The sequence below is a fragment of the Phyllostomus hastatus genome, unplaced genomic scaffold (genome assembly GCF_019186645.2).
Source record: "Phyllostomus hastatus isolate PE091 unplaced genomic scaffold, TTU_PhHast_1.1 phas_contig_40, whole genome shotgun sequence".
In the NCBI taxonomy this organism is placed as follows: Eukaryota; Metazoa; Chordata; class Mammalia; order Chiroptera; family Phyllostomidae; genus Phyllostomus; species Phyllostomus hastatus.
In genome coordinates this window covers 50905655-50918471 of record NW_025333872.1, presented here as the reverse complement: position 1 = coordinate 50918471, position 12817 = coordinate 50905655, and the positions used below count along the sequence as shown (strand labels likewise).

General features: G+C 33.6%; 1 protein-coding gene across 1 annotated transcript in view; it reads left to right on the top strand.

The window, feature by feature from the left end:
• ASCC3 (activating signal cointegrator 1 complex subunit 3) overlaps positions 1–12817 on the top strand; it is a 307023-nt gene that overhangs the window by 210308 nt on the left and 83898 nt on the right. Inside the window, exon 34 of the mRNA XM_045843194.1 lies at positions 702–827. Coding sequence (XP_045699150.1) covers positions 702–827 — 126 coding nt within the window. The remainder of the gene's footprint in view (positions 1–701; positions 828–12817) is intronic.

The following is a 12817-nucleotide window of genomic DNA, read 5'->3' as shown; positions in this document are numbered from 1 at the left end:
TGGATTTGTACTCTGCCACTGATAAATTGAGAATAATATAGCAACTTGATTTTTCATTCAACTTATTAAAGCCATTTTCTCATGTCCTTAAAACATCCTTTGCTAAAATTATTTCTAGAGCTGCATATTGTTCCATGTATCATATAATTTACTTAACCTTTCTTTTGTTTGACACTATTTTTCATTTTTGTATTTTACATAAGAAACTAAAGTGAACATTTTGTTATGCCAGTGTTTCAACACATCTGATCATCTTCATATACTTAAAAATACCTAGTACAATTATGTCATCTGTAACTATGAAGTTAATACTCACTGAGTGAATGAAAATAATATCTTTGCTCTCTCAGAACTGTTATCTCTTTCTTGGCGAACTTCCTTTTATCTGCTACAGCATCACTCCTTAATTACGCCTGCATGCCATAAGTTTACTCTTGCATGCTCTCTAAGGTGTACTTTCTGTTGTCTGCTCCTCCCTTGGCTCTCATCTTCTCCTCCTGAAAGTTACTAGCTCTATTCCTGTCAGTCCGTGCTTATTTCCACCTTGCAATTTATTTCCCTCTATCATGTAAAAATATATAAATTATGCAAAACATGTTATTTTTTATCTTGGAACATAACATCTAAGTCTTAATAGTGTAAGATAAAGTGTGCTTCATTAAATGTTCATGTATGTTTCCTATGTCTTGTTCACTCTACAGTTTATTAGGAGTGCTTTCTGACCATTTAAATGCAGAGATTGCTGGTGGTACGATAACATCAAAGCAAGATGCAATGGATTATATCACCTGGACTTACTTTTTCCGACGTCTTATCATGAACCCCAGGTAAGCCGAGTTAACTGATAATTGCTGTTTTGCACTGAAAGAAAATATATGTAAAAGCAATAATCTATACATTCAAGTACATAACAAAAATGTCAGAACTCTGGACATTCAGGATGTGTGAATTTGCCCAGAGAATCATATGATGTCTCTGATATGCTCACAATGTATTATGACATATTAGAAGATTAATAATTATATGCATTTACTTCTTAGCTTATTTTAATTAATTTAGGATATCCTCAAAGATTTAGGGAGACAAGTGGTCATTCGGAAATGTGTTAAACTGCATGGTAGTGATTGAGTTTGTGAGGCATTTGTGAGCATCAGTAAGGCCCCTGCAAGAGGAAATAAAATTGGGGGAGCTGTGGTGGAGTGTCTTTTACTACAGGAAGTATAGGTTAGGTCTTCATTCAGCACCTGTTTGTCAGATGTTATTTACACTAGATGCAGAGGTGTAAAGACAAATGTACATCATCCACTGTCTTCAAGGGCTGATCTTTTAATGTGGGAAAACTATATAAATAATGACAATATAAATAATAAGTGTTTTAAGGAACTGCATTTAAGCCTGTAAGTGAAAGCTTCTCAGAAGAGGTGATACTTCAGTAAGGTCTTGAATCTGGAACAGGAGTAGAAAAGCTGGATGACCTTTATGAGCAAAGGACCTCAGAGCTTGAGAGTGTGTTTACAGAATGCTAAGAAGTTTGGTGTGGCCAGAGCTTAAGCAGCACAGAGAGAAGAAGATTGTCTTGACCAGAAAGTGGGCCAAATCACAAAATAAAGGGCCCGTATGCTGAGGAGTTTGCATCTGACTCAATGACTATGAGGCTGTGAGCCAATGGGAGTTTTAAACACGGTTTAACATCATCAAAGCAGGTTTTATTTTATTTCAGTACTTACAGCACTGCGGTAGGGAATGAGCTGGAATGGGAGGACATTTACAGCAGAGAGACCAGTTAGGAAGCTATTTAATAACAGGAGGAAGATGAATAAGTAGTGAATAGGACCTTACTAGATGGAGAGGGAATGGAAGGAAAATCAATGAGGGACATTCCTAATATGAGTTAGAAGAAATACTAAATAGAGGAATCATGATGAAAAATATTATTACTGAATTATATCTGTTGATACCTAAGAAACTTGTTTGTTTTCCACCACCATTTCCACTCCCATATATGGGAGTTTGAGAACATGGAGGCATTTTGCTTAGAGTTTCCTCAAATGTTGGAACCTCTGAATTAAATACAAAATGTCATTTGGGAACATGACTATGGAATGAGATCACCATTTGGCACTGCAAATTTTTGTAATACATGGGTCACAGGATTAAAGTTGTAGCTTTGTACAACATAATAGAATATACCTTACATGAACTTTAGTTAACCTTTATTGATAGTGAAGAAATGGAGGCTGGAAACTTAAAGTGATTTGCCCTGCATCCCAGAACTACTTTGTGATAAACCCGGGATTTAAACCTTAGTTTTCTGACTTACAACTCTTTATTTCTATATAAATAAAGAAGGAGAGCCTGTTGTGTAACCATAGATATATTCATTTTTTATATCATAAGAATAGAGGCAATTAATGTTCTAGAAAGATCTTTGAACTTGGAATCAGAACACTGATTCTTCTTTCAGCCCTACCCTTTTCTAGTTGCAACCTAGAGTCACTTCACCTCTCTCAGCTTCACTTTCTGGATGCAGAAAGTGAGTAATAAGTAGCCTACTTCACAGGGCCATGTCAAAAATCAAATACTCAAATTAAAGCTTAAGTTCAGTATTACCTATGAAGAACATAATTAATGTGATTAGTGACCTGTTTTTCTTATACCTGCTTCCAATTGCTTCATTGGTCTATACCAGTGATTTTCAACCAGTGTGCTGCCAGAGGCACACTGGTGTGCCACAAGGAATTTTAAAACCTGCAATATCTGACTATTTAGTTAGGGGTACTGACCTCTTTTTCGTTAGATTGTCAAATAAAAAAAAAATGACAACAGCCAAAAAAACAATAGCTGTCTGCTATGAATGAATCAAAATTATACCTATTTTTTGTCAGATCAGCAAAACACATATATTTTTGGTATGTTGCAGAATTATAATAATCAGTTTATGTGTGCCATGAGATGAGAAAGAATGAAAATTGCTGGCAAGTACCGTCTGAAATGTCTGGCTTAGATACTAAGGACTCAATCGTTTCTGTCAGTTTGTCTGATTATCAAACAAGGGAATAATTCTCTAAGGCAAATTGAGTTATTTAAAAAATTATAATCATTACTGAATCTACAGATATAGTGAACTTTGTGTGTTCAACTTTTCTTTAAAAATATTTAATGTTCATTTTGAAACAATTTGAGAATTTTAAAAATTACAAAAATACTGCGAAGAGGCACTGTATACCTTTGCCCAGCTTCCCCAAGTGTTAAATAAAATCTTATGTGACTGTGGTACAATTATCAAAACTAGGAAATTAACATTTCTACAATATTTTTAACTAATCTATAGATGTTATTGCAACTTCGTCAATTGTCCCACTAATGTCCTTTTTCTGTCTAGGCTCCAGTTTAGTATCCTGCATTGATTTAGTTTTTCTTTCTTAATCCACTCTAATCTACACCATTAGTCCTTCTTTGTTCTAATCTTGACACTTTAGAGAAATAAATAGTGGCCAGTTATTTTGTATAATAGAATGGCCTTTAATTTGGATTCAGCTTAAGCATCCTCATCCCTAATTTCAGGTTTTGTCTTTTTTTTTTTTTTTGCAAGAATACTATGAAGAAATATTGTGGTCTTCTCAGAGTGCATACTATGAAGAAGTTTTTCCTACAGATACCTTCTGTATTTAAAATATCATCAGTCTGTATTAGACCCCAAACTATGTTGCTCTATTCTGCTCTCTGGAATCTGCTAAACTGGATTGATCATATATCAAAATTCTCCTCTAATCTTACTTTCTTACTTTTGTTAATACTATTATTCTGCATCTATTTACCTTGACATCCAACCTCAAAGTTGCTTTTAAATTTTCTTCTCCTTGTTTCCTTAGGTCTCCATCTGCTTGACCTGGTTTTTGTCTAACCCCCATCTAACCTATTTTGCAAACCGTCAGATAGTACTGATCAGAAATTAAACATGTCGTATTAGAGGTGGAAACTAGATAAGGTTTAGTTAGTAGACATAGAAAACATCGTCTTTAAATGTAGATTATGAGACTGCAGATAATGAGATATGAGACTGACCAGTGTTTACATTTTTTCAACCATGAAAGTGAGATTGAGCCAGGAGCACAGTTGGCGACATCAGTTGGAATAGGGATTCCATTGAGAGGGATCTGGAGTAGACATCTCTCCCTGGTGCTCTGGTTACAGACTGCCTTTTATTTAATAATATTATGACAAAAATATCTACATGCAACTATAATAAAGAGCAATAATTAAGGGCAGAACAAGAAGCTTAGAGAGGTTAGCACAGTGTACAAAGATGAAATCTTGAGAGTATCACTTAAAAACTATACTGCACCTTTGAGCCACAGAACTTAGGTGTTGACAATTTAGGGGTCTCCTGCTAATATGGGTGTAGCCCATGTAAACAAGGAGTTTTCCTTAGTTCACATTGCTTCACCTTCTTTACCGATGGTCGTCTTCACCAGGATGAAATTCTGGGACTAGGAGTCAGAAGGATGCATCATCTTGATGCATCAGCTCAGGTTACTTAGTTGTGGCAGCTGCTTTTTCTGCTCTCTTGCTGCACCAGTTGAGAGTTGAGTGTTTGTCCTGCACCACTACGGGCAAAGGTGTTAGTATAGAGTAGAGGAGACATCAACCCACACCCAGTAAAGTTCCTCTCACTTTTGCACTTTTGCTGTCACTTGTCTCCCTGCATGGAGTGCCCTCTGAAACCCTTATACCCAACCAAGCTTTAACAGTCTTTTAAAAGCCTAGTCATGTATTGATAAATATGCTTCAGTTAATTTCAGGAAGTGGTGGTTCATATCAAGTAGTGTGCCAGTTCTTTAGTAGCCACCTATACATATTTTGAAATACCTGGCTAGGTTAAGACCAAGACTTTCATTAGTATTCTGAAGTAGAAACTTATGCCTGTATTGTTGCCGTGTGAGTTAATCAGTCCAGAATAGTCATAGCAATAAAAATTTTTTAAAAGAGTTATGATGGTATTTTTCACAGAAGTAGAATAAATAGTCCCTAAATTTGTATGGAACCAGAAAAGACCCCAAATAGCCAAAGCAATCTTGAGAAAGAACAAACCTGGAACCATCACACTTCCTGATTTCAAGCTATATTACAAAGCTACAGTAATCTAAATAATATGGTATTGGCATGAAAACAGATTCATAGATCAATAGTACAGAAGAAAGCCTAGAATAAACCCACACATACATGGACAATTAATTGATGACAAAGGAGCCAAGAATATACAATGGTGAAAGGATAGTCTCTTCAATAAATATGGTGTTGGGAAAACCAGATAACCACATGCAAAAGAATGAAATAGGACCATTGTCTTACACTTTACAGAAAAATCAACTCAAAATGGGTTAAAGACTTGAATGTAAGATCTGAAACCATAAAACTCTTAGAAGAAAACTTAGTGGGGGTAAGGTGATGAGTTTTTTAATTTGACACCAAAATAAAGTCAACAAAAGCAAAAATAAACAAGGGAGACTATATCAACCTAAAAAACTGCACATAGAAAACCATCAACAAAATGAAGAGGCAGCCTATCAAATGGAACAAATTATTTGCAAATTACATATTTGATAAGAGGCTAATACCCAAACTATAAAAATGAATTCAATAGGGAAAAGAAAAATACTATTTAAAAATGGTCTGAGAATCTGAATAGACAATTTTTCAAGGAAGACACGTATGGCCAACAGGTACATGAAAGGTGCTTGATATCAGTAATTATCAGGGAAATGCAAATCAAAACACAGTGAGATATTACCTTACAGCTGTTAGAATATCTCTTATCAATAAGACAAAAAATAAAGTATTGGAAAAGATATGCAGAAAAGGGAACCCAGCATACTGCTTATGGGTTGTAAATTGGTGCAGCCAGAAAATTAAAAATAGAGCTATAGGATCTGTCAATTCCACTTCTGTGTATTTATCCAAAGCAAATGCAATCACTATCTCAAAAAGATTGCCCTCCCCTGTATTCATTGTAACAATAGCCAAGACATGGAAACAACCTAAGTGTTTCTATCAGCAGATGAATACCATAAAGAAGATATGGTATGTGTGGGTACATAAATATATGTGTGTATTATTCAGCCATTAAAAAAGGAATTCTTGCCATTGCGACATGGGGATGAACCTTGAAGGCATTATGTTAATCGAAATAAGTCAAAGAAAGACATATAATCTGATCTCTCTTTATGTGGATTCTAACAAAAAAGTAAAATGAAGTCATAGATAATAGAGAACAAACTAGTGGTTGCCAAAGGTGGGGGATAAGTAGGCAAAATGGGTAAAGGTAGTCAAAAGCTATAAACTTTCAAATACAGGATAAGTAAGTTCTGGGATATAATGTACAACATGGTAACTACGGCTAATATTATATTGTACACTTGAAAATTACTGAGAGTAGATCTTAAAAGAAAAAAATAATTTGTAACTATGTGAGGTGATGGCTATTAACTAGACTATTTTGGGGTAACCCTTTTGCAGTATATACATATATCAAGTTATTGTGGTATACATCTAAAATTAATACAATATTATATGTCAATTATACTTCAATTGTAAAGATCAAAAATCTATGATTAACAATTATATTAGGTTCTGTTGGAAGGTAGTAGTCATATAAGTAGTGCTTTCTAGTCTCAAAAATTAAAAAGTCTCCTTAAAATGATAATGTATAGGCATTTCAAAATCATATCTATATTCTTTAATTCAATAAGCATTTATGATACTTGCTATGTGCTAGGTAGGCACTACTCTGGGCCTTTTGAAGATGTATTAATAAAGTAAGAGCAATAATTTCTGCTTCTGTGGTATTCATATTCTTTTAGAAAAGACAGTAAATTTAAAAGTATGTTAGAATATAGTAAATGCTTAAAAAAAAGAAGAACTAGGTAAGAAAGATTGGAGGAGCCAGAGCAGGGAGAGGGTGGCAGGAATCAGAGTGGGGCCTAGTTAAAGCACCACGGGGGTGGGAGGGAAGTAGGAGATGTTGGGGTTGAAGGGTATAGACTTTGAGTTGTAAGGTAAGTAATTTCTGCAGATATAATGCACCTCATGGTGACTGTAGTTAATAATATTGTGTTTGCTTGTTTGTTTGATTGTTTTGAGGGTACTGACATTTGAATGAGGAGGTGAAAGAAGTGAGGAAGTTGACCACCTAACTATATAGGGAACATTTTAAGCCAAAGGAACAGGCGGTGCTCAAAGGCAGGCATCTCACCAAAGAGAAGATGTGGTTAAGTAGATAAGTGAGGGATGGAGAATAGTGGAGATGAGATTAGGGATGTAGGGGCCAGTGGTAGTGCATGTCCTATGGGACCTTAGAGACCATAGTCAGGACCTTGACTGTCTTCTTGATGAAATGGAAACTATTGTAGGGTTTTGAGCAGAGGATTGCCCGGGTGTTTTTATATCATAAGACATGTCAGTTGTCATCATAAGTTTTATAAATGATTTAAACTTTCCTGTTGAAAGACCAGAATTCTCTAGATTCATTTTCCTAAACCCAGCTAAACAATTTACAGATTAAATCAAAATCATACAGAAGAGTTGAAAATTAAGGATTGAAAGAAGATATGAAGAATAACAGAGAAAACAATAGCTGAAGAATTAAAATCAGACAAGGTGAAATTCAAGGCATAAAAGGATTTAAAAGGACAGTGAAAATGGTTCAGATTTATAACAACAACCACAGTCACTATAAAATTATAGTAGTTTACATATTTTTAGATAACTAAAAAATAACATCAAAATATATAAAACAACAAGTAATTGAAATCCAAGACATTAACTAAATTACAGTCATGTTGAAAGATTGTCTGTTTATATTCTTGTGTGTGTGATATGTATATGCAAATATAGGCATATATGCATATAGCCCTGTATAAAAATACATATTTATATGTATAAATATATGTAGACATACATATATGCATTCATTAGTTCAGCTATATAAACACATGTACTGGTGCATCATGAAATATAATATATTCTAAATTGAGTTCTGGAATCAATTTGTATGTTCAATTTTACTCTCTGTTTTCCCTTGAGAAAGCTTTTAAATATTTCTGGGACAAAAAAATGTTGTTGTAGTTTCAGCTGTTCCTACAAGCACTTTCATTATTTCTGTCATTATTACTGCTGCATAATCTGAACATAAAAAACATGGTGCTGTAACAAATGACCTCCCAGTACTGACAGTTATAGCAGCAGCATTTCAATACTGATGAAAAATTTCCCATCGAGATCTCTGGCCAGGTTTACATAAACCAAACAGGAAATGGCTGCCACTATTCACATTAAATCCAAACTGTTTGGTGTAACTTTATCTATGTTTTACATTACAGTAAAATCTCTTTTCTTCTCAACTGGTGAAATTTTATCCTTTTTAGTTGGAAAAAGATTACTGGAGGTTTTGTATGTGATATTCTTGTTTGTCCTTTGATAAGATCTTTTAAAGATAGTTTTTTAAAGTTGTTTTACTTTTTGATTGTTTAAATGTAATGAACTTTGTAAATTTTTATGATAGGAAGAGGTTTGTTATGACTTTTTCCCAATGGACTGCTAATACAAGTTAGCTCGTCTAGCCCATGTGCTAGATGCTGTCAGTATCAAACTGCCTTTGACTTTCACACCTCTCAGGGGACTAGTAATTGTTGTGTTCAAACAGCCTGTAATTGTGATCCCGCTGGCTTTCTCAGTATGCTTCTGGCTATTAGAATCATTAAACAACTCAGCACCTGTTAACAGCATTGTAAATATTCAACCCTGCTTGTGTGCAGGTTGAGTCCAATATAGAGAAATCTTACAGAGCTCAGCCTCATAAATTAGAGCTTCTGACAAGTCAATTATTGCAAAACTGGGTTTCTCTGTGAAATAAATGAAATAACATGCTGACAAAAAGGTAGGCTGTCTGTTTATGGCAAATAGAAGATAATGACTTGATGATTCGATGCAGTGAGCATGAAAATACTTTGTATTCTTTATCAATAATTAAACAGTTGTGTAATATTTCTGTTTAAATAACAAGTAAATTATAAATTTTGTACTGTGAAGAGTACAACATGAAAACAAACCTTTTTACTTAACCGTTGCATGCTTTTTCAAGTTAGTAAAGGGATTACTGAAATTATGTAATGTTTTAAGCTAAATGCTTATAAATATTTAGGCTAGAAATTGCATGATGACTGACGAGTTCACGTGATGTCAGAATATATTATCTCTCAAATATTTTGTTAAGCTAAAAAATAACTTTTTATTTACTTACGTTATTTAACAGTTTTATGAATTTTATATCTATTTAAGATGTAGTGCTATCTTACTTTTATAAGTATTTGAAAATGCTTTAAGCATCCTTAGAATCTCAGTTGAAATATTAACAAAGAGTACTTGGTATAAATCAGCACAGTTACATCGTTAACAAAAACAGATGCATTTTAGAGTATTTGTGTTTATTGGATGCATAGGAGACAAGTACTTTAATTATTGAGATTTTATTATTATATTCTTGAATATAACATTTTAACTAGCATTCTCTATAATTAGAAGTTGTTACTTTTCATAAATAAATAAATAAATAAATAAATAAAACGTATCACTTATGCCAGAATTCGTGAAGTAAAGAATTTTAGGGATTTCTAAATTCTAGATTATCCCCAGATATTGACAGGATGAAAGTGTTGATAGTCAATAAATTTTATGTACAGTCAGTCACTTATATTAAATTTTGTAATTTTTTTCTTGTGCAAGTCAATAAGAATGTTGTTGAGTGCATTCAAAAAGAACTATATATATTAAGACATACCAATGGGAGTTTTTAAAGTTACCTGCTCAAAAAATTTTTAATTTTTAGCAAGTTAGATTATGGATAACATTTTATTGTAATCATCAGATAATAGTCTCAGAGGCATGATTTTACTTGTTTTTCTTTTTGGAATTTATTTTAATTGTTTAAGAAATGTTTATTCTAACTGTGCGTTATCTGGATAAAAGCTAAAAATTAGTCTAAAAATGTTTCTAGTAGACTCAAATAAACATGACAAGGGATCTTAGACCATCAAAATATATCTTATAAATACATAAAACAGTAAATCAAATATATATGTAAAAAAGAACCTATAATTTTTAAAGGAAAGTTTTTATTAACGGTTTTAAATATCTGTGTTATTTGTAAGTGTACCAAATTTATTTACTAAGTCATAAAATGATAATGTTGGCCTTCTGATTATATTTGTTAGGGAATGGCTTGTGGTAATCAGTAGCAAAATCTGTGAGATTCTTTTGTTTTTAAATGGCATGATACATTTGTAGATAAAAATGAAATTTTTAACTTTCTGTTTTTCATGGCAAAATTATTTTCATAAGGTCTTCTGTAACTTTAATTGTATAGCTTCATTCACACTCTAGAAATGATAACATTTATTTAGTGTCCTAGACACATTTTCACAAGTCTTTTTAATTTAGAAATAACTTTATTAGTTGTTGATATATATTTGTCCGGATACCTGGAAAAAACTGTTGAAAAGCTATAGGCTTATCAAGCCAAAGACACAGGCCTGTCAAGCCAGTAGTGCCCCCATTATCCACAGGGGATACATTCAAGGCCCCCTAGCAGATGCCTAAAACTGGACATAAAGTTTAATTTGTACATTAGGCACAGTAAGAGATTAACAACAATAATAACATAGAACAATTGTGACTGTATACTGTAATAAAAATTATGTGAAAGCAGTCACTCATTTCAGGGGATTTTTTGCTGAAGTCTCTGTACAGGCTCAATGCTTTCTGGCACAACACATTGCCGTCAGTTAGAACTCATTTTCTTTTCCTGTCATCTGCCCACAAATTTAGTGCCTTTTTTATCTTAACCTAAGCACTTATCGAGTACTACGGCCATAACTTGCAATTTGAGAGGTGCAATAGCAAAACTAGCACAATTTTTTTCTTCACAATTTCAAGGGAAACAAAATTTATTCTTATCACAGGTGTTAGCAACCTCAGCATATGATTTTTCCCTCTGCTTATTAGGTCAAGCACTTTGACCTTTTTACTTAAAGGGAACACTTTATAGCTTAGCTTTGGCATATATGAATTACCAGGATCATTACCCCTGTCCTGTGCTTGGAGTCTGGCATTAAGTAAAAGGAGAGTTACCTGAACACAGCACTGCAGTACTGTGACAGTCGATCCAATAACAACATGGCTATGACGTGACTAACATAATACAGACGGTGTATCCAGAATAGATAAAGGGATGGTTCACATCCCAAGTGGGACTTAGTGGGGTGGTGCAAGATTTCATCATCTATTCAGAATGGTGCACAATTTAAAACTTATAAATTGTTTATTTCTGGAATTTTCCATTTAATATTTTGGAGTGCAGTTGACCATGGGTAACTGAAACCAAAGGAAGGACTTATATTGCAGAAATTTTGTCTGATAAATTTTATTTGTTGAGAAAAAAATGAAAGACAAAATATATAAACACAGCTCAAACAATGTAGAGGTTAGGAGCACCAACCCCTGTGCAGCTGAAAATCTGTGTATTACTTTTGACTCTGAGAATACTTTACTAGTAGCCTACTGTTGACCAGAAGTCTAACCTCTAACACAGCAGTTAATTAACACATATTTTGTGTATATGTATAATATACTGTATTCTTACAATAAAGTAAGATAAAGAAAAAATGTTAAGAAAATCTTAAGGAAATTACAGTTACAGTATGTATTGAAAAAATCCATGTGTAAGTGGACCTGTGCGGTTCACCTCTGTGTTGTTCAAGGGTCAACTATAATTTGGAATGGTTTGGGGGGCCTGTCTCATTTAGGGGGCTTCGAATGACCAGAATTTTTATTTTCACCTCTGAAGAAGAATGCATTATTCTAACTAAATACTTCTTAGTCATTTTTCAGGATAAAGTATTTTCTAATGGTTTCTGATGCAAATTTTTTACTTTCATATATGCCTGGTTGGATACAAGTTGGTACATTTTGTTTAAGATCATATCAGCACTGGTGTCAATACTCATCTATTTGTTCATTGATAAGTGTTGCTTAATTCTGATCTATGACAAGAACTTTTCCAAGAAAGTCAATAATTTTTCTACTGATTACCAATTTTTTATAAAAATCAAAATCCTCAACATATAATTATGATATGTTATTTTTCCAAATAAATAGATTGTCAATCTTTACTCAATGGATACTCTCATATTTGGTTGTTCCTGGACACTTATGCTAACTTCTCTTAAAGTGAAAATATGTTCTCCCATGATTTAAGACCTGCTTTGTATATTTTAAAATAAATTTTTATAGTATACTGACCACAAATATTTTCCTTTGAAGAAAGGGGAAAAATTACCACTTGGACAGATTGTGATTTTCTTTAGCCATCTTAAATTAAGATCATTAACACTTTCTTTAAGCTCTGAATATCCCCTTCCCAGTCCTGTACAGATGCAAAACCCTTGTCCTGGGGTTTCAGTGATAGGTCTCTTCTCTGAGGCCACTTTCTACTCCTATTCCTTAATTTGGATGGAGGCAGGGCATATAAATTCTTCATGCTGACTAGGGTAGGAGGTTCACCCAGCAGGAATTAGAGATCTATCAGGACTGTGGGGGTAGCCCCTCACCTTTTGGATATCTTCCCAGACACAGATTTCTGGTGATTTTAGGAATTTGCCAAAAATCTTTAGGAGTTACAGAGAGGAGCATTCAGGTGAATTGAATGTTCTTAGGCTTTTTACTTGGAAATTGTACAGGGCTGAACCTATGTTTCTTTATAGAG